General features: G+C 39.4%; 1 protein-coding gene across 1 annotated transcript in view; it reads right to left on the bottom strand.

Moving 5' to 3' along the window:
• XYLT1 (xylosyltransferase 1) overlaps positions 1-25,455 on the bottom strand; it is a 347,177-nt gene that overhangs the window by 242,751 nt on the left and 78,971 nt on the right. The window contains exon 2 of the mRNA XM_030578349.1: positions 14,876-14,914. Within this exon, the coding sequence (XP_030434209.1) occupies positions 14,876-14,914 (39 nt within the window). The remainder of the gene's footprint in view (positions 1-14,875; positions 14,915-25,455) is intronic.

The following is a 25,455-nucleotide window of genomic DNA, read 5'->3' as shown; positions in this document are numbered from 1 at the left end:
CTTTTCTGATTTCCATAATCTTGATATTACTCACAACAATAATAGAAAAACACTTCAGGGAGAAGAGTGATTTTTAAGCTGCGTCCCAATAAAGGCAAGATTTCATGTAAAGGCCTTTACTTATTCAAATAATTGCCTTCCCTTCATCCAAATCCCTCCTAAGAATCTCACCTCGGCTGTGAAGGCTACAAACATTTAAACTTTAAGAACAGTTCAAATGGAGTCATCATATGATTCTGTTTATGTAACTCCACCCATTCCCACCAACTCCCTAATTTGCTGTTTGTGTCTTGTCCAAAGACTAAACCATAGGTAGACATGTTCTCCACCCCATATCTGTTCTGTGAGGGCATGATATACATAATACTAAATGAGCGGCATCAGTGCATTAAATGTAAGGCTTGATCTCCCAGGGACAACTGAAAATCTACAATCCATTATTTCCATCCTAGGCCACTGGGACTTATTCTTGCACACACTAAGGGGAACTATTGAATATAAGGTGCAGAATATGTTGATTATAAAGCAAGATCAGTGGACCTCAAAAATAGGGAGCCCTTGGTGGAAAGTAGGGTTAAACTTAAATCAGTGCATGTAAAGTGGGAGATCTTCAGAGGGAGGCAGAAGGAACCTCAGCTTTCCTACCCAGTCCATCCCAAAGAAATATTAGCTGTTCCTAGTAGCCATGAGAGGGAGAAAGACCAGCTGCATAAAGCTCTGACTTACACACGGCAATTTCAGAGTCCAATCTGCTTACTGAATGTCATTATAATGAATTACAGTGCCAAGTGCAGTACATAATGGACCCAATCCCACCTTCATGGAAGTCAGTGGGAGTCTTGCCAGTGGCTTCAGACTGGGCAGGGCAGGCCTAATCTCATGTTCACCTAACACTGGAGACAATAGCACAAAGGAGAAATGCCTTTGGAACTTTCAGGATTTTGTAGGTTCAAGTCATAACATTAGAGTCTGTCCTCAGTTGCAGCTGTGCATCTCCACCAACTTCATATGAGGGTAGAATTAACCCTTACTATTGTTTCAGATTAGACTTTTGTTTAATTTTTGTTCTAAAGAAAATACACACACACACATGGGGGAGCTAAAAAAAGTAGGTTATTTATACTGTCAAGTCTAACAGGACTAATGAAGTGGTAAATGCCAGTGCCAACTACCATTTATCCTGAGCCCAAGGATTATAGGCAATGATTGCATGGGGATATTGTAGAAATGGTAATGTGCACATATAGAAAAATATCATTAATCCAAATATTACATTGTACTTGTCAAGGGCAGCCACACAAAAATACTCAGCAAAAGTCACCCCTCATACTCTTTTATACTAATTTATCTTCAATATTTTAAATACAGTATTCTATGTGTGTGCATGCACCCCCATATACAGAACATCTTTATAATCAACTAATGGCTTGTAAAAAGCACTTTTTAACTGACCATGGGTTGAAATTGTAGTTTCAGTTGCTCTTTTTGCTCTCCCACAATATTTTCCTCTTCCGATGAATAGCCAAACTGATTTTACTCACATTTGATAAATTACTAGTGCGTTCACATTTTCTATGGTATATTTCAAACAATACTGTACCTACAGATGGAACTAAAAACTACAGTAACAACTCAACTTTATTCTGCAGATTTATGCAAATAGAGGTCCAAAGAATAGTAGCCTAATCACAGAGTAATCAATGTAACAGAAAGCCTAAACAGAAGTGAGGAACACAGCAAACACCTTCATCGCACTGCTTACAGAGTGATCACAGAGAATGAAATAAGACAAGACATAGACCCAAGGTCCTGATACCATTTTAAACAAATCCCCAAAGCAGAATGCCTGCCAGATGTTTGAGAGACAACGTTGAATGCAGTATGTAGCCAAGTTGTAAAATCGGACACCTATAGATTATGTAGTTTTTCTTTCAAGTGTTGTACCTCCCTCTGCTGCTGCACAGAATTCATCTTGGCAGCTTGCCAGGCTGATAAGTCTCCATTTATTTTATTTACACTGTGTGAAATTATACAATGGGCCAGATCCTCAAGTGGTGCAAACTGGCACTGCTCCACTGAAGACAACAGAGCTATGCCGATTTACCACCAGTTGAGTATAAACTCTGCAGACACAATTCAGTCTTTGATAAATAATGACAGCCCTGATTCAGGAAAGCACTTAAAAATTACAAACAACATACAGAACATGAAGGTTGCCACTTTGAAAAGAGAGGACACGGAGCAGGACAAAAAACAAATTGCAAAAAATTTTAGTCACTGACTGCTAAACCAATATTGAAACTATATTAGATAGATATATCACAAAATATTTACAATCTGAGGACTTTCGAGGTTTTTTTTGTTTTTTTTTTTAAGAAAATCTGTATTTACTCTCACAAATTCTGGGTAAAGTTCAGTAGAGGTCTCTTTAAAGAATAGTTACTGTGTACCCAGAACATCTAGTTGGTTTAAGTACATTTTGTTTAAATGTACATTTTATCTTTGTTTATCTTTCCTCATCAGTGGAAAGATTTCTTTGGCGTAATTCTGCATTTGTTCTCAGAATTGTCCTTATCTAGAGTGTAATTTCAACCAATCAGCCAAATCCAACACCAATAAAAAATTTTATTTTTTTAAACTTAAGCCAAGTTACCTCAATAACCAAGTATTTGTCTAGTTTATGAGAAAATGTTCAGAGTGAAGTCACATGAAGGTGCACATCAGAGTATGGTAACTTCACTGTATGTCAGGGACAGGGTTTTAATTAACAGCTTGGTACTGAAGGAAGTTGATTGTAATTAGCATTATTTATATATCTCCCGTTCTGTCAATATGCCTGATATAATAAAAAAGGTTGAATACAGACTATTTTACAATTCACTTTCTATGGGAGGTTAAATGATTCACAAAAATTAACTCTTGCTGGCATACAGTGTATGACACAGTATTGTCAATGCTGCATGGATCAACTACCGCTGTTTTGATTATCACTTTCAGCAGAGAAATGACTTAATTATCTTTTTCCCTGTAAAAATGTAACCTAGGAAAGCATTCAGAACTAGTTAAGTACCCTGCTGAATCAAGGCCAAAAAGAATGGACATAACCTCAGACACGTAAGGCCCGCTCACATTTTTGAACTCACACGTCTAAGTGCGCTGGTGAATCGGGCTTTGGTTACCAACTTGTTGGCAAAAGAAACAGATCTGTTGATAGGACAAGTTTATTTTCTCCCATCTGTGTTAAAAGAGCTGATGACAGATATAAAAGATAAAGGGATATAGCTACAGTTGCCATTCCAGCTGGCCCTCTCAGCAACTATCAATGATTTAGGTCTTGATCCAAAACCTACTGAAATCAGTGGACAGATTTCCATTGACTTCAATGAGCTTTGGATAAGGACCTTAATGGACATCAAGTTCGAATTTCTCTTGCACCCTACAAAGATGGTCCCTCCAGTAAAGGACTAAACATAGTCCTAGGAAATATGTCAAGGCTACACCTGTAGAGTCTTCTAGTGTCTACTATAAAGTAAAAATAAGAACCATTTTATCTTGGGATTATTGGGGCCTGATGAAGAACTGTGGAGGGAAATGTGAAATCTGAAGATTACAGGAGCTTCTTCTTCTTTTATGCTTTTGCAGTTCATTGTGATAGTCAAAATGATACAGTCAGGTGACTGTGAGCAGGTATCAGACTACAATCTCATTGTCTCAAGGCAACGTCTTGTGACTACTGCACAGTCTTACCCATGGAAATAGATAGCAGTTTCCATAGCACTTACCAAAAATAAGATAAAAAATAAGTTCTAACTAAATAAATGTTACAAAACAAGATAAATGAAGTCCAGTTTCCTCTAAGGTTACTGTGCCAGGAAGAGTATTTTCAGTAGTACCTAAGGGATTTATGAGCAGAATTCCACCGCAAGTCAATTTATTGGAAAAAAATCAGTATCCTAATTCACAGTAGACCTAACCAGGCACAATTCTGTAATAGCTCCCACCCACTATTTACCAGCATGGGCTGTTTACTCACTCATTCTTTCTCCAATGCAGGATTTTCTTGTCATATTACGTAAGCAGCAAGGGATTTTTCCTGCCCCAGATCAATGGAATGTTCCCCTTTTTTTCTACCAGTTCTGCAGTAAATGTAAGAGGAGGAATGGCACAAAACACTTTTTAGGGATGGAGAGCAACTACTGCTATAAAGTGAAATGTCCATCTCACCTGTTGAGACTGCTCTGTAGTATTACAGGACTTACATTTTCCCTTTGGAGAACAAGCAGATATATTTGCAACATCCAGCCTTTTACAAGAGCTAAATCCACATCGAATCTTGTGTTTCCTACTTCATTCTTACATGCATCTCATTAGATACTCAAGCTGTTGCATTCCAGAGCATTGTTTTTCCTGACTCACTGTATCTGATTATGAGACAATACCAGAGCAATTTGATTAGATTGAATTTTTTTTTAATGGGGACTGCATTCCTAAGATTTAAGTTGTAAGTCAATCCAAATCTACTAGTAACTTTGTGTTTCTCAGCTGGTAGCACATGCAGTTTTCTCTTCCCTTTGGCTGCAGAATGAAAGATTCTTAATCGAACTCAACACACTCCTTTCAAGGAATTTCATATTTCTCCCAGTGGGCATATATCTCACTGACATTTTAGATTTTTGTTCAGTTACATGCCCTGTAAATTTCCCCTTCAAAGAGTTTATGGGTTAAAAGAAGAAAAAATTCTATGTGCCATGGAAAGCACAGATCCCACTATGTTACCATCACTTGTTTTGTTTTCTAAAAAAAGATCTCATATTTAATATTGCCAACTCTCACCACTTTATTATGGAATTTGCAAGATTGGGTATTTTTCTTAAAGTCCAATCTCCTAGATCTATGTTACTACTTGAGAAGATCAGTTTTTCGTTGTCCGCCCCAGCCGCTCCAATGAAAGTAAGTGTCTAGCCCTCATGAATGCCTGAAAACATGAACCCTAAAGACAAAAAAACAGGAGGCAAAGAAAAAGAACCCAAATCCAATGATTATTTAAAAAAAAATTTTTTTAAGCCAATCTCAGTATTTCTGATGGTCGGGGCTGACAATACTGCAGCTTCACCATGTAAAATGTCTTCATTTCTCAAGAGATTAATAATGTGTTGCTGAGCCCTTCACTTCCAGGATGAGAAGTTAATCTTGCCCAAGTCAGAAGTGACTAAGTCGTTGCTATCTGATGGCCGTTTGGGACCATGTGTGAAATCAGTCGGATAGTTTCAGTTTAGTTACCAGTACACAAAAACCACCATCACCACAACTGGCACCAACTGACAGATGTTGGCAGCCAGAACAGAGGACTGTGGCCAGTATAATGCTCCCACGTATGTAAGTGGTTCTTTCCAAGTAATTTTTGAGGCACAGCAGCGTGGAGAAACTTATACTGCCACTGACTGATGCTCTACCTGTTCTAGGGACAAGCAAAGAAATTCGATCTCCAGGGTTGTCAATATGGCATTGTTCAGACATACTAAATACACACAGGTCTTTAAGTGATGTAATGACACCTGTATGTATAGCCCACAGAGTGCTCACTACAGAATCGGTGACTTCTTGTCTTCTTTTTACACAAAGATGGGAGTTAAGGGTTCTTATTTCTGGGTTTAACAAAAATGGCTAAGGGCCAGGCAATTATTTATAGAATAATATAGACAAAAAATATAGATTCAGAAATGATTTCAAGGGAGACTGGCTCTGTTCTTGTTAGAAATGCTACATGAGGAGATTTCCACTGTTCAAAAAGGCCACTTAACACAGAAGGACAAACATCCACTGTGAAGGCAGACATCTACAAAACAATGACACCGTGAGAAGCTTCAGCTTTGAACTTTTATTGCATTAAACCAACAATCAGTTCCAGAGAAAGGGATTATGGGAAAACAAATAGCCTTTTATAGGACAACAACATTTATTTTCCTACACAATTTTCTACAGGGCAGCATAGCTTAGTTCTAAAACTAGCTCCCTCCTTAAAGGAGAAGAAAAAAGCAGACAGGATTATAACAAGTAATTCTCTCCCACGGTCTCTTTAAAAGCTATCAGAGACTCCACAATGGCTAATTGGCTGGATCTTCAGGTAAGAATTGTTCTGAGCTACACTGATCTTGGCCCTGCTGAGATCAGTGTTAACCTCCTGCCCAGCCCCGATACAGAGTTATTACTGATGGCAGCCACTCTACTTGCACAGCTCCCATCTCAGAATGATCTATTTTAAAATGTCAATAGCACTGGAAGGAACAGTACACTCTGATAGAAGACTGCTGCTCTGGAGGCTGGAAGGTAAATCAGGCTATTAACAGTGTCAGCCTGTTTCTAAATCCTGTCAGTCCGGAAGACATCCCCTGGCCTCCTCACAGAACAAACGCCACCACAGCGGTCTTCAATGCTCTACTATTAAGCTATACATTTGACAGGAAATTATCACTGTCTGGTCTGTTTTCCATGATAATTCAAACTGAGGGGGAAAAGTCTTCTTTCTCTCAGAGCTGCATTTAACTGCTAGGAGTTGCAAGTGGAAAATGTCGCTGCTACAGAAGGTTATACAGTGGGGAAATGTCTCCACAGTACTGTGGCAGGCACATAGCTTCATAGATTTCAGCATTAGAATTTGATGCACAAAACAGAGAACGTTCCTGTTTCTCAGAAAGAAACTTCTGCAACATCTCTCAGTGTGACCTTTCTTCAGCACTGATGCTTGCTTCACAATCTGAACTTTCTGAACACTTTAAGCAGCTGGATTTTTTATCTTTTAATTAAAACAACCTTCCACAAACACATTTCCTTCTTTCACCCCAAATATGGCATCTGATATATTCACTTCCCACATCCTATATTCTAGCTGTATAATTTATTTTAGGTATTTCAGAACTTAACATTTTTTAGCTTAAATTACTTTCCAAAGTTCAGGAACTGTATTTGCAATTCACATCACTGTGGTCATTTCAATACAGATGCAAATTATCAACTGCACTTATCAATACAGACCAATCAGACAACACTGATTTCTGAAAAAGTTAGAAAACAAGTTCATAAGTCTATGCTGACTTTATACAACAAAGGAAAATGGGTATTATATTTTCTTTTTGGTTCTGATTTTTGTTTTATTTTCTTCGGGTGGGTTTAATGGTGGTTATATATGAATAGATCTTGCTGACTTCAGAGTTGTGGAAAGGCATTTGATCACATCATAAACATCGTATTATATATTATGTATTTTAGACCAAGTCTTAGTCATGGACCTCTCTTGAAAAGTCACCTCCATCAGGTCAAACGCAGCTGTGCAGGGACCAGATGGAGACCCTAAAACTAATTTCATTTGTACGTAAAGACACTTGCAAAACCACAAAGTTGGGACACCAAGTTTTGCTTTGGACTATTATGAACATAAGGGCTGTATGAAGTTTGCATCCAGATCTGGATCCAAATTTCCCCAACATGCAGAGGCCTTTTGATCTGAAGTTTTGGTTACTCTTGTAACTTAAAACCAAGTTAAAAAACCTCGGTCTCCTAAGATGGTGAATACATCAGTCTGTTGCACTGCCTAGCACCCAGGAAATGACTTTTAAAGCCAGAAGGTGCTTATGCGACTAAAAACATTTTCCAAACATAAACCCAAAAGCTGCCTCCTGTGGGCAGCACACACAGGTAAGAACTCCAGTAGCTAAATGGAACACTGCTTATTTGTTTCACTAATCTGTTAAAGAAAGTTCTGCCAACCCTGCCAGCTGCTGTACTCCACAGTTCTAATGATACTAAGAATAGAGGAATCCTCAGCATTTGATCCATCTATCTATAGCACAGCTTGGAACAGCTGCAAATATACAATTTACAAAACAATCGATGATGACCTCTGTAACAGAGAGGGAAATAAAATCTCATTTTTCTTGCCTGGTCTTTTTGCATAGTCTCAAATTCTTCAGGCAATTAAAACATTTTAAATCCTACTGAGGACACAAAATTACTCAAGATAGTTAAGTCCAAAGCTGACCACAAAGATTTATAAAGGGATCTCACAAAACAGGGTGACTGGGAGACAAAATGGCAGATGAAATTCAATGATGAGAAATGCAAAGTAATGTACATTGGAAAACATAATGCCAACTACACATACAAAATCATGGTGTCTAAATTAGCTGTTATCACTCAAGAAAGGTTTTGGAGTCATCATGATTAGTTCTTTGAAAACATCTGCTCAATGTGCAGCGGCAGTCAAAAAGGCTAACAATGTTAGGAGCTATTAGGAAATGGATAGATGATAAGACAGAAAGTATCATAATGCCACTATATAAATCCATGGTATGCCCAAACCTTGAAAACCCCATGCAGTTCTGGTCACCCCATCTCAAAAAACATGCATTAGAACTGGAAAAAGTACAGAGAAGGGAAACAAAAATGATTAGGGCGTCCATCTGAGGAGAGATTTAAAACACTGGGACTGTTCATCTTGGAAAAGATGATTGAGGAGGGGGGATATGACAGATCTATAAAATAAAGAATGGTGTGGAGAAAGTGAATAAGAAAGTGTTATTTTCCCCTTCACATACCACAAGAACCAGGGTCACCCAATGAAATTAATAGGCAGCAGATTAAAACATACATAAGGAAGAATTTCTTCACAGAACACACGGTCAACCTGTGGAACTTGTTACCAGGAGATATTGTGAAGGCCAAAATTATAACTGAGTTCAAAAAAGAATTACATCACTTCATGGAGAATAGGTCCATTCATGGATATTAGCCCAAATAGTCCAGTATGCAACCCCAGGCTCTGGGTATCCCTAATCCTCTGATTGCCAGAAGCTGGGACTGGATGACATGAGATGGATCACTCAGCACTTGTCCTGTTCATTCCCTTTGAAATATCTTGCCCCGGCCACTAACAGAAAAAAAGATACTGGGCTAGATGGATTGTTGGTCTGACTCAGTATGGCTGTTCTTATGACAGTACGTTTGGGCATTTGTGTTTCTGTACATGGAAAGCTATGAGCGGGGGAAATTGAACAGCCATTCATCCTTGATCTAAATAAGATCAGGCTAACACAGGGGTCGGCAACCTTTCAGGAGTGGTGTGCCAAGTCTTCATTTATTCACTCTAATTTAAGGTTTGCGTGCCAGTAATACATTTTAACATTTTTAGAAGGTCTTTGTCTATAAGTCTATAATATATAACTAAACTATTGTTGTATGTAAAGTAAATAAGGTTTTTAAAATGTTTAAGAAGCTTCATTTAAACTTAAATTAAAATGCAGAGCCCCCCAGACTGGTGGCCAGGACTCGAGCAGTCTGAGTGCCACTGAAAATCAGCTTGCATGCCGCCTTTGGCACACATGCCATAGGTTGCCTACCCCTGGGCTAACATGAGAAACATGGCCCTAAATAATGGTGTCATTCTGTTTCAGATGTAAGGTATGACTGTCTCAATGGCTGAGAATTACACTGGTTCTGTGATCTTCCTTATGTGAACATGTTCTCACATGATGTCAAAAATAAAGCCACCTGACTCTTTCGCTCTCCCTCTGAAGGAATTCTGCCAATCCTAGTTACCCTGACTAACTAGAAATTGTTTCATGCCATCTGGTTCAGTTTTATAAGATCATAGGGAAATTTAAAGATCGGAAACAGACTGTTTTTATTATTAAGTTAACACAGTGTACCTGTGGTAATTCTGTTTCAGTTAACTGAGGTATGAATTTGGCCCATTTTTTCTAAAATACTAAAATGCATGAGACTTGTTTTTAAAACATATGTATCCAATCCAGAAATTAAATATGATCATGATGTAAATATAGTGGTGGAATTAACATAAAAGGGCCACATTAGGTATACAATTCAGGTTTAAGTAGTAAAATAGTATACTTGCAACAAATTGCCATACAATGGGTACTAAAGAAAAAACAAACAAACTACATAACCTCCGCCATCATTCATGCCATCCTAAATGTTGCCTATTAGTGTCCATGACAGCTTTACTTGCTTACATAACATCTGGATTTCACCCTATGTGAACATCATTTTGCCACACAGTGGAGGTAAATCTGCCACTTCTGAATTCCCCTTGAAGGCAACTGATTAATAGCACTTTATTAATCTTTGACACCAAGTCAATATCCTTGACAAGTTGCACTTATTATGTATAACTGACAGAAATTCTGAGATCTGAAATCTTTATTCATGTGATGGAGTCTAACCAGGGAGCCTGACCTACAGGAGGAAAGTAGAGGCATAAGGTACTTGAACTACAACTCTGATGGGGCACTGCAGCAGCATAGGTAGACACGGGTTCATGTCAAACTGACAAAAATGTGATATTTTGATTCAGTTAAAATGAAAATGTTTTTATTTGGGTCAGCCCAACCTGAAATGAAATATTTCATTTAGATTTTTTCCAATGGAAACTTGAACATTGTTGGCAAATTTCCATTAAAAAAAATTCAACTTCAGGAAAAATACATTTTCCTCTGAAAAAACATTTCAACAGATAATTCTTGACCCGCTGAAATGTACACTCTTTACAAATGTGGGAAACTTCACTGAATACTATAAGTGTATAACTGAGGGCAGAATATAGCCCTATAGCTTTTATTAGAGCCATCAAGCCATTAAATAAAAGTAATCATGATTTATCACACTGGTAAACAATAATAGAATACCATTTATTTAAATATTTTTGGATGTTTTTTACATTTTCAAATATATTTATTTCAATTACAACATAGAATACAACGTGTACAGTGCTCACTTTATATTTATTTATTAATTACAAATATTTGCACTGTAAAAAACAAAATAGTATTTTTCAAATCACTTCCTACATAAACTGCAGTGCAATCTCTTTATCATGAAAGTTGAACTTACAAATGTATAATTATGTACAAAAAATAACTGCATTCAAAAATAAAACATTGTAAAACTTTAGAGCCTATAAGTCCACTCAGTCCTATTTCTTGTTCAGCCAATGGCTCAGACAAACAAGTTTGTTTATATTTGCAGGGAGATAATGTTGCCCACTTCTTGTTTGCAATGTCACCTGAAAGTGAGAGCAGGCATTCGCATGGCAACGTTGTAGCTGGTGTTGCAAGATATTTACGTACCAGATGCACTAAAGGTTCGTATGTCCCTTCATGCTTCAACCACCACTTCAGAAGACATGCATCCATTCTGATGACAGCTTCTGCTTGATAATGATATAAAGCAGTGCAGACCAATGCATGTTCATTTTCATCATCTGAGTCAGATGCCACCACCAGAGGTTGATTTTCCTCTTTGGTGGTTCGGGTTCTGTAGTTTCTGCATAGGAATGTTGGTCTTTTAAGACATCTGAAAGCATGCTTCACACCCCGATATGATTAGATTTTGGAAGGCACTTCAGATTCTTAAACCTTGGGTAGAGTGCTGTATCTATCCTTAGAAACTTCACATTGGTACCTTCTTTGCATTTTGCCAAATCTGCTGGGAAAGTGTTCTTAAAATGAACACGTGCTGGGTCATCATCCAAGACTGCTATAACATGAAATATATGGCACAATGTGCGTAAAACAGAACAGGAGACATACAATTCTCCCTCAAAGAGTTGTCACAAATTTAATTAACGCATTTTTTTTTTAACAAGCATCATCAGCATTGAAGCATGAAGGGGCATATGAATGTTTAGCCTGGCACGTAAATACCTTACAACGCCGACTACAGAAGTGCCATGCGAATGCCTGCTCTCTCTTTCAGGCGACATTGTAAATAAGCGGTCAGCAATATCTCCCGTAAATGTAAATGGGCTTGTTTGTCTTAGCAATTGGTTGAAAAAGAAGTAGGACTGAGTGGACTTGTAGGCGCTAAAGTTTTACATTGTTTTGTTTTTGAGGGCAGTTATGCAACAAAAAAAAAAATCTACATTTGTAAGTTACACTTCCACGATAAAGAGATTGTACTACAGTACTTGTATGAGGTGAACTGAAAAATACTAGTTTTTATCATTTTTACAGTGCAAATATTTGTAATAAAAATAATATAAAGTGAGCACTGTACACCTTGTATTCTGTGTTGTAACAGAAGTCAATATATTTGAAAATGTAGAAAAACATCCAAAAATATTTAATACATTTCAATTTCAATATTTAATACATTATTGTTGAATGGTGAGATTAATGACAATTTTTTTTAATCGTAGTTAATTTTTTTGAGTTAACTGTGATTAAATCGACAGCTCTAATTTTTACCCTCCCAACAGATAAATCAACAAAATGTGTACTTATTAATTTCTACAATAGTCTCTCTACACAAACTTTTTTCCAACTGTAGCTTCTCTCTTCTTCACATCACAAAATAACATTAAAAAATTAAGCAAAAAAGCAGTATAACAGCAGTATATAAAAATCATTTTAAATTATTGAAATCTTCATTAATTTAATAAACAAGTGACTAACCAACCACGTTAGTTTACTTTAGCATCTTAACTATTCTGTATTAAAACTGCAAAAACCAAGATGTATTCTTGCAAGCATTCTTCATGCACACACCAGCTCACCTCCCATTTCCTTTAGCAGAGCCATCCTGGCCATTAATCTGCAAAGTCCATCTTAATTAGAGAAATTTAAAAGGAGAGTAGCCCAAGCACAGCAGGTTGAAATTTTGCAATATTGATTTTTTTTTTAAATAAAAGTGTCCACCAACATTTGTAAAATTTCCAGTAGCCTTACAGCTTGTCCAAAAATGGGGGGGGGGGGGAAATATTCAATAAAAAATCATCAAAAGCCCAAAACACAGTTTATAAGGGGTCGGGGGAAGGTTCAAAATGTCAATCAAACTAGGACTGAGGAGGGAATCATAGGATGGTGGAAAGGGTGTTGTCAAACCAGCTGATTCATCCCACCACTATTGAGGACACCAACCTATCCAAGCATCCACACAGGAGCAGCCTTATTTTCAATCCCCTAGAAAGAAAGAAATAGCGGGGGGAGGGATTGTAAAATCATCATACTAGAACAAACCCCCCCACTAACTATTTGAATTTGAAAAAATGACAATGTTGCTGATTATTTATTTTTAACATGAGGCTTTTCATAGCAAACAAACCAGAGCACCCTCCTCTCCAATTAGGGTCCAATCTTGCAACTGCTGTACATATGCAACTGCCAGAGGAGACCTCAGTGGGAGCTGTGGATACAGTATGGACTAGCTCTTCTCTTTGAGAATCTAAACCCTTCTGATCATTTTCCTAAATGTGTCAGAAAGAAATATGCTGCAGCAAACAGAACATATCCTTTGACCTTCAGCTATCACAGTTCTGGCACACAGGTTTAGTTCTCACTTACTGTGAAAGATACAATCACGTGATTCCTTCTCCTTGCCATGCCCCACTAGATCTCAGCAGTCATGTTTGAGCCACTCTATCAGCCCACAGTACTATGGGAAATAAAGGTTTCACACAAAAAGAGTTGTTCTCAGCCCTGACAATTAATTTCAAGATAAGGAGACAGGCGTTTTTTAGGTGAATTGATACCAACTATCTAGATTCAGAAACGGATATAGCCTTCTAATGATATTGGTAGAAATATCAATGTGTAAAAATAGACTTAATTTGTCTTCATTATTAAACAATTTGTTTTCTCTTTCTCTCCTGGAAATGTTAAAGCCCACTAAAAACACAGTGATGTTAGGAGCCACTTTGCACTCATTGGTAGTCTTAGCAAGGAATTAATAGGTATGAAAAATGAACTATACTCAGATCAGGGAAGATGCAATTTGGCAGAGCAGCATGAGAAAATTTGTACTTGTTCCATGGCTAAATGGAAGACCTCAATCTGTAATGCTATTCTTTTAATTTTTCAAGAGTATGAAATTCTTACACACACACACACACACACACGGTACTGTTTACTCTGCACACAAACACACAGACACTGCATTGTTTATTCTACTGAGTAAGATTTTTAAGTCTAGACAATAGCAGGTAACAGATCCCTTCAAAGTAGGATCTCAGATCTTAGAAGCTATTTCTAGGTAACTTTCTTTCAAATCAGTAATGAACAGGCCTTGCTAATTACCATAATGTTCAATTCCCTGCAATTTATGGCTCACTAATATGAAGAGACTTGTCCTGTCATAACTACTTTGTATTTTGATACTGCTCTGCCAAGACCTTTGACCCCGTATAACAATTTTGCTACCCCAACCCTATCAATCACATCCTACAGGGTTGGTTCCCAGAGAAGGGGGTATGAAAAAGGATGGAATGAGCTTGGTGCTCCCACCAATACACTGTAAAATAGTTAACAATTCTCCACTGGGAAAGTCTAATAGAAGCCCAAGCTAGAAAATTTTATCTCTGTTTGGAGAAACTGGAAATGTATATGGCTCGTCTTCAGTATGTCAATGCTATTGCCTCAGCAGTCTCTCAAAGATCAAGATGTATGGAAATCAATGCTGCTGCCTTATTAGGAAACACAAATCAAAGACTTGGTGACCTTGTAAAAACACTTCTGTCACTTTGATATTTTGGAGCCAAGCATTTTCACAGATTCATTACTGTGCATTGTTATGTTGTAGGAAGAAATCTCCAATACAATTGTATTTTTTAAAAGTAACAAACTGGCAGCCAACATCTTTACCTGCACTGTCTGGGAAGCTAAGCTGGGCAAATGGAAGAGGGGAGACTCATGTATTGACAGTTGTTTTGCCTTTAAAATGATGTCTTCTGCTCTGACAATGTGGTACAGATTTTGATTAAGTTCAATCAAGATTTGAGGTGATGGCACTGCCTTGTCACTCTGGAAGCAGGTACACTCCAGAACATCCTACAAGTTAAACAAATAGAGGGGGAAAAAACAGTACTAACCTGGGTCTCCAAGCCAGCGTTGGGGTGAGGTGGCTGGTCCTGTAAGAAGAAAGCAGAAGGAAATTGTGATGGTCTATACCATTATGTTCACCACTTTTACAAGACTATAATAAATTTTGTACAGAGTACGCCTTGTGAGGTATCACTTAAAAACTCAATCTGCTGAACATTAACTGTCCTGGTAAATTGTATATACATATACAAAATCTCACGTATAAAATATTCTACTGTATAACATTGTAATAATATGTTCCAAGTTTGGTTTGTGCCTGCTTGTCTAGTCTTTTAGAGACAAAAGAAACACTGGCCCCCAGCCAGATATTAGCATAATCAAATGGACTATGTTGGGTTATCATCACATTTATCTGCCATTCTTTGGTAGGAAGGAGGGTGCAAGCAAGAACTGTACATATTAGCAATGGAAAACAGTTGCAGGTCCAGTGTAAACAGAATGGCTGTCACCTGAATCCCAGCTGGAGATAAATCCCAAGTAGTGGAGAACGGTATAAGAATAGAGGAGACACACACACACTGCCTCACCTCTCCCCCGCCCCCAATCTCCACTCATACCAGCTACAAAACTCTTGAAAGACAAAGGAAGCATCATTGAACTGGGGAAGAGGTGCTGGCTGGAAGGCTTTTTGGCCAGTACAGACTGCTGTAACCATATAGTGAGATAAAACTTTTGCTTGGAATCCATTTAGCTTGCTAAATTAGGTATTAGGTTGCAATTTATCTTTTTATTTTCTTTGTAACCAATCCTGACTTTTATGACTCATTACTTGTAGTCACTTGAAATCTCTCTTTCTGTAGTTAATACGTTTGTTTTATTCCTTTATCTAAACAAGCATGTGTTTGGACTGAAGTGTTTGGAAACCATCACTTGAGATAAAAGGGTCTGTGTGCATATCATTTTCCTTTGATGAAAGGATGGACATTCTATGAGTTTTCATTGTCCAGTAGGACGCTAGGCAGTACAAGATGCACATTTCTGAGGGAAACAAGTCTGAAATTGGGAATTTCTTGATGTCGCTCTGCAATACAATTCACAAGTGGCTAGCAGAGCATTCATGTAACATAGCTGTGAGTGATTCTGCAAGCTGGAGGCTGTGTGTGAGCAGCATCAGGAGTGGTGGCTCTTATAACAAAGCAGTGTAAAAGGCATCCCAAGCTGGACAGCAAAAGGGACACAGTTGTTCAGTAGCATCCCTGGAGAATGCTACTGAAATAGACATTAGTCTTCAGAATACCAAAAAGATGGGACTTTTTTGACTTGTTATTGATGGGGCAAGATGACACCAAAGAAACAAGTGTTTACTCTAGCACAGGCTTCTCAAATGTTATTGTCTTAAGATAGAGTATCTTTCATATACACCTCTCTTCCACTCCCACACAAGCATATGCCAGCTATAATATTTGGTTGTGTGGGATAAAAGTAATATTAGAAGAGTATTAGGGAGACCACATAGGTTTCAGAATAGGCTCAGGGTCATATGAGGCACTCATATCATTGATTTCCTATTTTGGTTTTCGTATTTTTCCTGCTCTGTTCTATTTTTACATTGCAATACAATTGATCTGTGCATCTTTAAAGTTTTTGAACTCTTTCAGAAAGTTAACTGGAGACTTTGGCAATGTGTAGAGCTGGTTGGAGAACTGAAAACCTTTCACACAAAGTATGTGTGATTATGCTCATTTTTCATCAAAATTTCATTCTGATGATTCAAGTAGCTTTAATAATGTGTTATCATATTTAAGTGAAGAGTTCTAGCTTTGTAGTGTATATCTTATTTTGTGCACAAAGTAAGAGCCCTTATCTCAACTTGGCTAGGGGTCCAAAGCTTATTAAAGAACTCCTAAATACTAAAGCACAAAAAAAAAAAAACCTATCCATATGGCCGTTAATGAACAGGTCCTAAGAAAAAGATAATATACTTGCAAGACGCTACATCAGGAGTAGGCTTTGCAGAATTAGAAGTGGAGGTTTTATATAATTTTGGAAGATAGTATTGATGTTAAAAATCAAAGCAAATGCTTAAAAATCATCAATTTAAATGTTCACAGTTGAGTAAAATTATGTGGTGAGCATTTTATTCCACTTACTTGGAAGCATTTTCTCCAAAATTTTAAATTTTCATAGCTGTGAAAAATTATGGGGAGATGATGAAACAACATGTAACTAGAGTAGGTTTTGAGATTCAAAATTTAAAAAAAAACTTTATACCTGTTAAAATGCAACTTGTCAACATCACATGTCAAAGTATACAAAATAAATATCTCTAAATCAAACTAATAAGTTCTCTTCTTACTTTGCCTATTTGTAAATTTCAGTTATCATCATTGGAAATATTTTTCCTCGGTTTCAAACCTAATCATTAGTGTTTTGAGACTAGCTCTCAAACAAAATATTTAAAGAAACGTCTTTTAAAGTACAAAGGTACACTTTTAAAGCTTCAGTCCTGCTGGCCCAAGGTATTACTGCAGGGTCTCACTTTCTATAGCATCCTGTTTAATTGGAAAAGCTAACAAAGTGGAACCAGGTCAATGGGGCTTTCTCTTTAATCCATCACGTCTGTCGAAATTAGAAGGCTTCAGTTGAGAGTAGAGTAAATTCTGGCCTGTCAAATTATAAGGCCCCTAGGAATAAGAGTTTTAATATCCCAGGATACTTCAGTTAGATGTGATTCTTTTTGTTTTTTTCCTGCACAGCCACAGTGTGTAACAAGGAGCTACTTTCCTTCCTTTCCCCTTAAAGACTACACAAAATGCAGTTAACATTTGCATGAGACCATAGCCATAGCCAGTTTTTGGTTTAATACATTTTTTATAACTGTACTAATGAAGGGGCCTTTTAATCAGCCCAGAATGAAAATTACCAGTCGAGTACAGAGATGCCATGTAGTCAACTGCCTCTCTTTTTCCCCCAAGCAATAAATAAGTGATGTGATATCTGCCTGCAGTTTATGCACAGCTGAGAAGTATCAAAGTCTTACCTCTAATCCAACATCTAGTGATTTTATCAAGATAGTCCAACACTGGAGTACAGCTACTGCTCACACATGGATGTTATCTGACCACAAATCAAATGATACTAAGAGTTGTAGGATATGCAGAAACATGGATGCTATCCATGAATAATTTCACTCAGCTAAATTAGAAATGGATCTTATTTAGTGAAAAAAGCTCTTGTGAAGATTGGCCCCCTATTTTCTCAAAAGGAAATGATCCAGGTACATTAGACACTGAATACATACATTTATTGTGCATCTGTTATGGACTCAGGAGATTAAATTAATTCCCTGTGTGACTGGATTCTAAGGAAGTGATGCTAGCAATGAAATCAAACCCAGAGACTATAAAGTACCTCTCATCTCTTAAGTGAAGGGATCAATTGTTAAATTTGGTCAGAATGTCTCTCGATTGCTCTGATGTTTTTTTCCCTCTGTGAGGTCTACACAAAATCACAGACACCAACAATATTGAATAGTGTGTATGTGTGTGTGTGAGAGAGAATTCAAAAATAACTTTCTACGGTAGTAATGGCAAATTATTACTTTTCCAATACAATGGCTCAGCTGTACAGATTTCCCTTTGGGATATCATCTGGATTTTCTTGGTCATTGCCAGCTACACTGCAGACAATAGCTTTTTCAAAATGTGTTGTTGGTTCTTCATTTAGAACCACAGCATCCTAAAAGGGTCCAGAGGATTCCTGTAATTGATAAAAAGCGATAACAGAGTCCTGTGGCACCTTATAGACTAAGGGACGTATTGGAGCATAAACTTTCATGGGTGAATACCCACTTTGTCAGATGCATGTAGTGGAAATTTCCAGAGGCAAGACTAAATATGTAGGCAATAACGAGGTTAGTTCAATCAGGGAGGATGAGACCCTCTTCTAGCAACTGAGGTGTGAACACCAAGGGAGGAGAAACTGATTTTGCAGTTGGCTAGCCATTCACTGTCTTTGTTTAATCTTGAGCTGATGGTGTCAAATTTGCAAATGAACTGAAGCTCAGCAGTTTCTCTTTTAAGTCTGGTCCTGAAGTTTTTTTGCTGCAGGATGGCTACCTTTAAATCTGCTACTGTGTGTCCAGGGAGACTGAAGTGAAATGTTCTCCTACAGGTTTTTGTATATTGTATATATACACGTCTGTTTGTCTAGAAGGTGCCACAGGACTCTGTCACTTTTTACAGATCCAGACTAACACGGCTACCCCTCTGTACTGTACTACTGTACTGTAATAGATAGTACTTTGCACTAGTTTAAAAGCCATAGAATAAAAGCCCCACAAGTATTGAGAAGAAATTATTAACCTCACAGGTCAGGGCTGGGCAAACTACGGCCTAGGGGCCGTATCTGGTCCTCCAGACATTTTAATCAGTCCCTCAAGCTCTCACGGGGGAGCAGGGTCCAGGGCTTACCCCACTCCACGTGGCTCCCAGAAGCAGTGGCATGTCTCCACTCTGGCTCCTATGTGTCAGGGCAGCCAAGGGGCTCCGCATACTGCCACTCGCCCCGCAGTTCCCATTGGCCAGGAACTGTGGCCAATGAGAGATGCAGGGGCAGTGCCTGAGGACAGGGCAGTGAGCAGAACCTCCTGGCCATGCCTCTGCATAGGAGCCAGAGGGAGGACATGCCGCTGCTTCTGGGAGTTGCTTAAGGCAAGTGCTGCACCCCAACCCCTTCCTGTACCCCCAAACCCAGTCCCACCTCAGAACCTGCATCCCCATCTGGAGCTCTTACTGCCCCCCACAACCACAACCCTCTGCCCGAGCCTGGAGCACACTCTCACACCCTGAACTCCTTATTTCTGGCCCCACCCCAGAGCCCGCACCCCCAGCCAGAGCCCGCACCCCCTGCCGCACTCCAGCCCCCAATTTTGTGAGCATTCATGGCCCGCCATACAATTTCCATACCAGATGTGGCCCTCGGGCCAAAAAGTTTGCCCACCCGTCATAGGTCCTCCCAGTAAAAGACATTACTGCACAAGCACTGGAATAGATTTCCAAGGGAGGCTGCGGAACCCCTGTTATTGGAGGATTTTAAGAACAGGTTAGAGCCTGGGTCTAAGAACATTTGGTCCTGCCTCAAGCATCAGCCCCACATTCCAATGATTCTAAACATAGAAACTGGGTTCCAAATAATGTGTTTTTAGCATGTGGAATACAGTGCATCAGTCTCCAGATCAATGAAATTGTGGTTGCAGAAAGGCTTCTACATCATAGCAGTTTCTTTTTTATTTTAGTCTGTAACGTGCTTGGATGCTCTGCAAGAACGAGGCCCACACACACTGTGAGTTATTTGGCTTTAATGAAGGTAAAGTGACACATTCGCAACGGGGACCATGGGCGTTGCTGTCACTTTGGCGGGGAACCCAGCACCAAAGCTCAGCTCGGCCTGGGTCGGAGTCCAAAGGCGGGACCGGGAGCATACAGCTATATATACACAATACAAAAGCAACTCATACATATGCAAAAAGGGACTTCCCACAAGCTATGCCTGCCCTTTGGCCTAAGGCCATACAAACTGGTTTCAACAAGTTAAAAGCAAGTTATAACTGGCATGCCGTGTCCTACAATGACCGGCCACTTAGCAAGCAAGGGCTTTCCACAAGGCCGGCAAGAAAGCGGAGATACCCTAGCTAGGCCATGGCACAGTCTTCCGCAGTCCCTTACATAGTCCACGTACTGCTTACTAACTATTACTACCCCTTGTAGTTGTAGCATACACTGTAGGTATTGCATATCACCACTAGGGGGCAGGTTTTTGTACGCATCATTCGTAGTTAACATTTATACACATGGCATAAAATTACTTTCTGAATGCAAAACCATAAAAAACTTGTCTACTTTTGAGTTTAAATGTAGGAATAAAACAAGCAGAGTTTTGCCTGGACATTTTCCCCCTATTGTCCTACCATGTGCCTTGCACCAAAAATCTTTGACTGGAGTGGCACATGTTTTGTGAAACTGAGTTTTCTGTGTTTGTAAAGAAACTTAAAAATACCCAGAATGGTTGGTCACATGGCAGGATATCCCTCTTTCATTAAATCAACTGCCAGCATGACAGAGCTAACCAGCCAGTTTGGTTTTAGTGTCAAATGTGCCTCATTTAAGATCACTTATGTTGCTTAATGGTTGGTTGACTGTTTCAGTTTTGTGTTGTTTTGTTTTAGTTTCTCTATTGATTGTAAATTCCAGAGCTGGATCTTTGGGTCCCAAAAAGCTCAGCACCTTGAGTATACCCTTATATGAGAAATGTAAAGTAGAAACTTAGCTTTCATTTAAAAGGGGCAAAAATATTTAGAATAAAAATAAGTTTCTTGTCCTTATCCTTAATATGTGAATCAATTGCCAGAGTTTAACGGAGCAACCCTCTGGGTTCCACTTCCATAGAGATAGACATACTTTTCATTCAAAATGAGTCAGTTCATTTTAGGGTATTTCCCAAAGACAGTCTTCCTTAAAAGGCTCAGGTAGGTTCAATGCATAGTGGTGTGAACATAATAGACTGTTCAAAAATGCAAAGGTCAACTTGGGAATACACTACTGTCTGGTTAGGCACACCGGGTATTCTAAAGGATGTTGGCAGCTTAATTGCCAATGTTTGCAGGGGACTTATCTTAAGTATTTAAAATCTTTTTATGTTTTCAATGTGCCTAGCTACCACGATGCAAGATATATAAAATAAATATTATTTGAGATGAAATGAGTTTCACACAGATCTTGTAACCACAGAGTGTACAGACACAAGTGTATAATCCACCTTGAGGACATGTTGGAGAGCTTCAGCTCTGAGGACAGTATTTGCCAGATGACCTGCCCACTAAAACTGAATGATCATAGAAATAAAACATGAAATGTTTTTAAACAGTGATAACTGGAAGAGAAAGAAATAATTGTTAGCTGGCTCATAAACCTCAATATGCCCTCACTGTACCAACACTGCTGATCTTATTTGCACCTCTTGCAACACAGGAAGTCACTACTGGTAGGTACCAGGTACATGTTTTGGAGGGAGAAAATGTATCTGTTTAAAAATACATTCAGCGCTCATCACTAGAGCATCTAGCACCCAACAGAATCTAAAACCAAACAGTTGTGCAGGTATGCATGCAACCAAACTGCTTTGGTAGCCTACAGTTTGACAACTGGATCCATCTGCTAGAAAATCCCTCTGCGCTTGCCTTCTAAATCCACAGCCAACTGACTTACATGGGCCTGTACGAGATAAGGGCTATAGATGGTAAAAGGTTTTCAGTCATGGTATAATTCCCCACTCTGAACCTTAGCGTCCAAAAGATGGGGTACCAGCATGAATTCCTCTAAGCTTAATTACCAGCTTAGAACCTGTAGCGCTGCCACCAACCAGGAATTCTAGTGCCTGGTACACTCTGGTCCCCCCAAAACCTTGCCCGGGGACCCCCAAGACCCAGTCCCTCTGGATCTTAACACAAGGAAAGTAAATCCTTTCCCTCACCGTTGCCTCTCCCAGGCTTCCCCTCCCTGGGTTACCCTGGAAGCTTACTGTGATTCAAACTCCTTGAATCTTACAAGAGAGAGGAAAATCCACCTTCCTCCCTCCTTCTCTCTCCCCCTCCCAGAGAGAGACAGTAATCCTAACACAGAGAGAAATTAGCCTCTCCCCCTTCCCTCCTTTCTCCCCACCAATTCCCTGGTGAATCCAGACCCCGTCCCCGGGGTCTCACATCAGAATAAAAAACAATCAGGTTCTTAAACAAAAAAACTTTTAATAAAGGAGAGAAAAAGAGTAAAAATTATCTTTGTAAATTTAAAATGGAATAGGTACAGAGTCTTTCAGCTATAGACACTGGGAATACCCTCCCAGCCTAAGTATGCAAGTACAAATTTGAATTCCTTCCAGCCAAATACACATTTGCAAATAAAGAAAACAACCATAAGCCTAACTCGCTTTATCTACCTAAGTACTCACTACTCTGAACTTATAAGACCCTGTATCAGAGAGACTGGAGAGAAACCTGGTTGCACGTCTGGTCCCTCTGAGCCCCCAGAGTGAACAACAACCAAAAACTAACAGCACACACAAAAACTTCCCTCCCTCAAGATTTGAAAGTATCCTGTCCCCTGATTGGTCCTCTGGTCAGGTGACAGCCAGGCTCACTGGACTTATTAACCCTTTACAGGCAAAAGAGATACGAAGTACTTCTGTTCTATTAACTCCTACTATCTGTTTATGACACCTTCCCAAATGGACCACAAACCCTGGCCCAAAGGCTACCAGGAATGAATACAGAAGGCCGCATAGTTCAGCTGCTCTCCTCCGATACACGACCAACTCCTCCTCACTGAAACAGTCTAGTACCCAGGTCAGCAATTGGTCTAACAATACTGAGATTTGTAAGAGTAACCCCTTGTTTTGACTCTCAGGGCCCTATCCTGCTTCCACTTTACACTGATGTAAGTTTGACTTTAGCAGAGTTATACCAGATTTACACCAGTATGCACATGGGGGAGAATTTGGCCCATATTCTGTTTGGTTTGGTTAGCCTGTTCTTTAAATGAACCATGGTTATTGAAAGCAACTCGCTCACAAAAAAACAAAGGAAACACAAAAGGAGAGAAAACGAGAGAGAAAGAGAGAGAGAGAACTGTTCAGTGAGGACAATGTCAGCAGCAAGAACAACACTAATCAGTCCATAGCCTAACATGTGAAAGGTCAGTCTTGCCCACACAGCCATTTACTTTAATCTGTGAACACTTATTCTCCTTTTCTTACATTGTTATGACAACACAATGCTGCTTTCCCACTTTTTGTGTACTGGATTTAAAACTGGACAGTCCCCCTTTTTTGCTTTTAAGCAAGAACAGAAGGTCTCTGGACACCCAAAAGATGAATACAACTGTTTGCAGCTGAAAGTCATGGGCAAGAATATTACAGTAAATGCTACAACACAAAGTTGTTTTATCCCACACGACAATTACACAGGCCATGTTCACAGATGTATCAGGCAATATGTAAACATTGGAAGAAACAAATTGGGTATGATAGCAGCAGAACATTACCATGTGAAAAAAAACAACAACCTTCACTTCTGGTATCATGAAGTTCACACACACCAAGGGAGCAGTAATTTAACTGGGATAACTGCCTCATTGAATGATTTGCATATTATTAGAAGTCTGTCAAGGACTATGAACTGTGAACCAGTTCTGAACTGTTACAGTAGGTTACATGTAGAGTAACCCTCCCCCCCCCCCGACTTCCACTGGTCCCTGATATAACTAAAGTAATGACTCCGTAAACTAAATTGTATAAGCTTATAGAACCTTTGAAGCCAATACTGCGTAGGCTTCCATACTGTTTGAGACCTTGAAAAGACATACAGCGTGTTTGGTCCACAAACAGAATCTGTATTACCTAAAGCCCGCGCCCTTCCCCCAGCCTGTTCAGACCTCTGATTTTTCTGCATTGCTTCATGTACTGCAGATAGACAGCATCATTACCTCTGCTAGTTTTGTCACTCTTTGTGGAAAGCTGATAAATTGCATAAAGTCATTCCCTACATGAACACTCTCACAAGGAAGTGTCTGTTACAGCTATCCCCCTATTTCCCCATACTCCATTTTGTTTTTGTTCTCCTCCTGTGGCCGCCCTGCCCTGGCTGTTAAGTTGCTTACCAGGGCCACTGCCCTTCTCAAAGGGAGGACCACTTGTGCTGCGTGCTAAATGGGACTACTGCCCTGTTCAAAGGGTTAGTCCTGTTATCACCTTGTTGAACCTGGGCTCGGTGTAGGGCAGGCAATGTCCAGAACTGCAAGACCTATTGTGTTTTTAAGATCCTGGGCATGAATCATAGGCCTCATGTGCTTTTGAGTCACCTATTGCACAGGACTCTGCCCAGACATGTTTCTGTGCTCACCTGCCTGGTTTTTCCCTGTGACAGAGGGAGCCTATCAGGATTACTGGCGGGAAACTGCCTGAGTTTGCCTTTAAAAACAGACATTTTTGGAACAAACATCAGAAAGGTTCCTGCACTGCTGCCTGGTCTGATCAGCCAGGGGTTCTGGGGGGTCCTTTCTCCGCTCTCGTTTTATTTTTTGAGCGTACTCCCGTTTTTTGAACCCCCCCCACAAAGAACGAATTGCTACCTGAGAGATCTCCTGATTATTGAGACTGTACCGAGCCTTCTGATTTTCTTGCTGCTTCTGCCTTTGCTGCTGCCTTAGGGACTGGTAAAAACCCTCTGTAAAACTTTCCCTACTTTTATTTTATTATTTTAGCTGCTGGCTCTGTTTCCCCAGCACACAGACTCAAGCTAAACCTTGGTCTGTGTCTTAAAACCTCTCAAACTCCGCCGCGCTTTGCTGCCAAAAATAAGTTTGTGCCGCTGCTAAGCTCTGCTCCTGTGGGCTTTGCCTCGGGGCTCCCTGCTTTCAGCTATATCCCTTGGCTTCAGCCACCGTCCCTTGGCTTCCTTGGGAGCTGTATCCTGGGCACATACCACTCTGCCCTCTGTGACTTCCCCATAGCATAAGGTGCACCATAGGTTTTGTTTTTTTAGTTTAATAAGTCATAGTTTATTAAGATTGTAGAG

Source organism: Gopherus evgoodei, chromosome 10, assembly GCF_007399415.2.
Source record: "Gopherus evgoodei ecotype Sinaloan lineage chromosome 10, rGopEvg1_v1.p, whole genome shotgun sequence".
Classification (NCBI taxonomy): domain Eukaryota; kingdom Metazoa; phylum Chordata; order Testudines; family Testudinidae; genus Gopherus; species Gopherus evgoodei.
The sequence above is the reverse complement of the archived record's forward strand: the minus strand, read 5'-3'. Positions and strand labels throughout refer to the sequence as shown.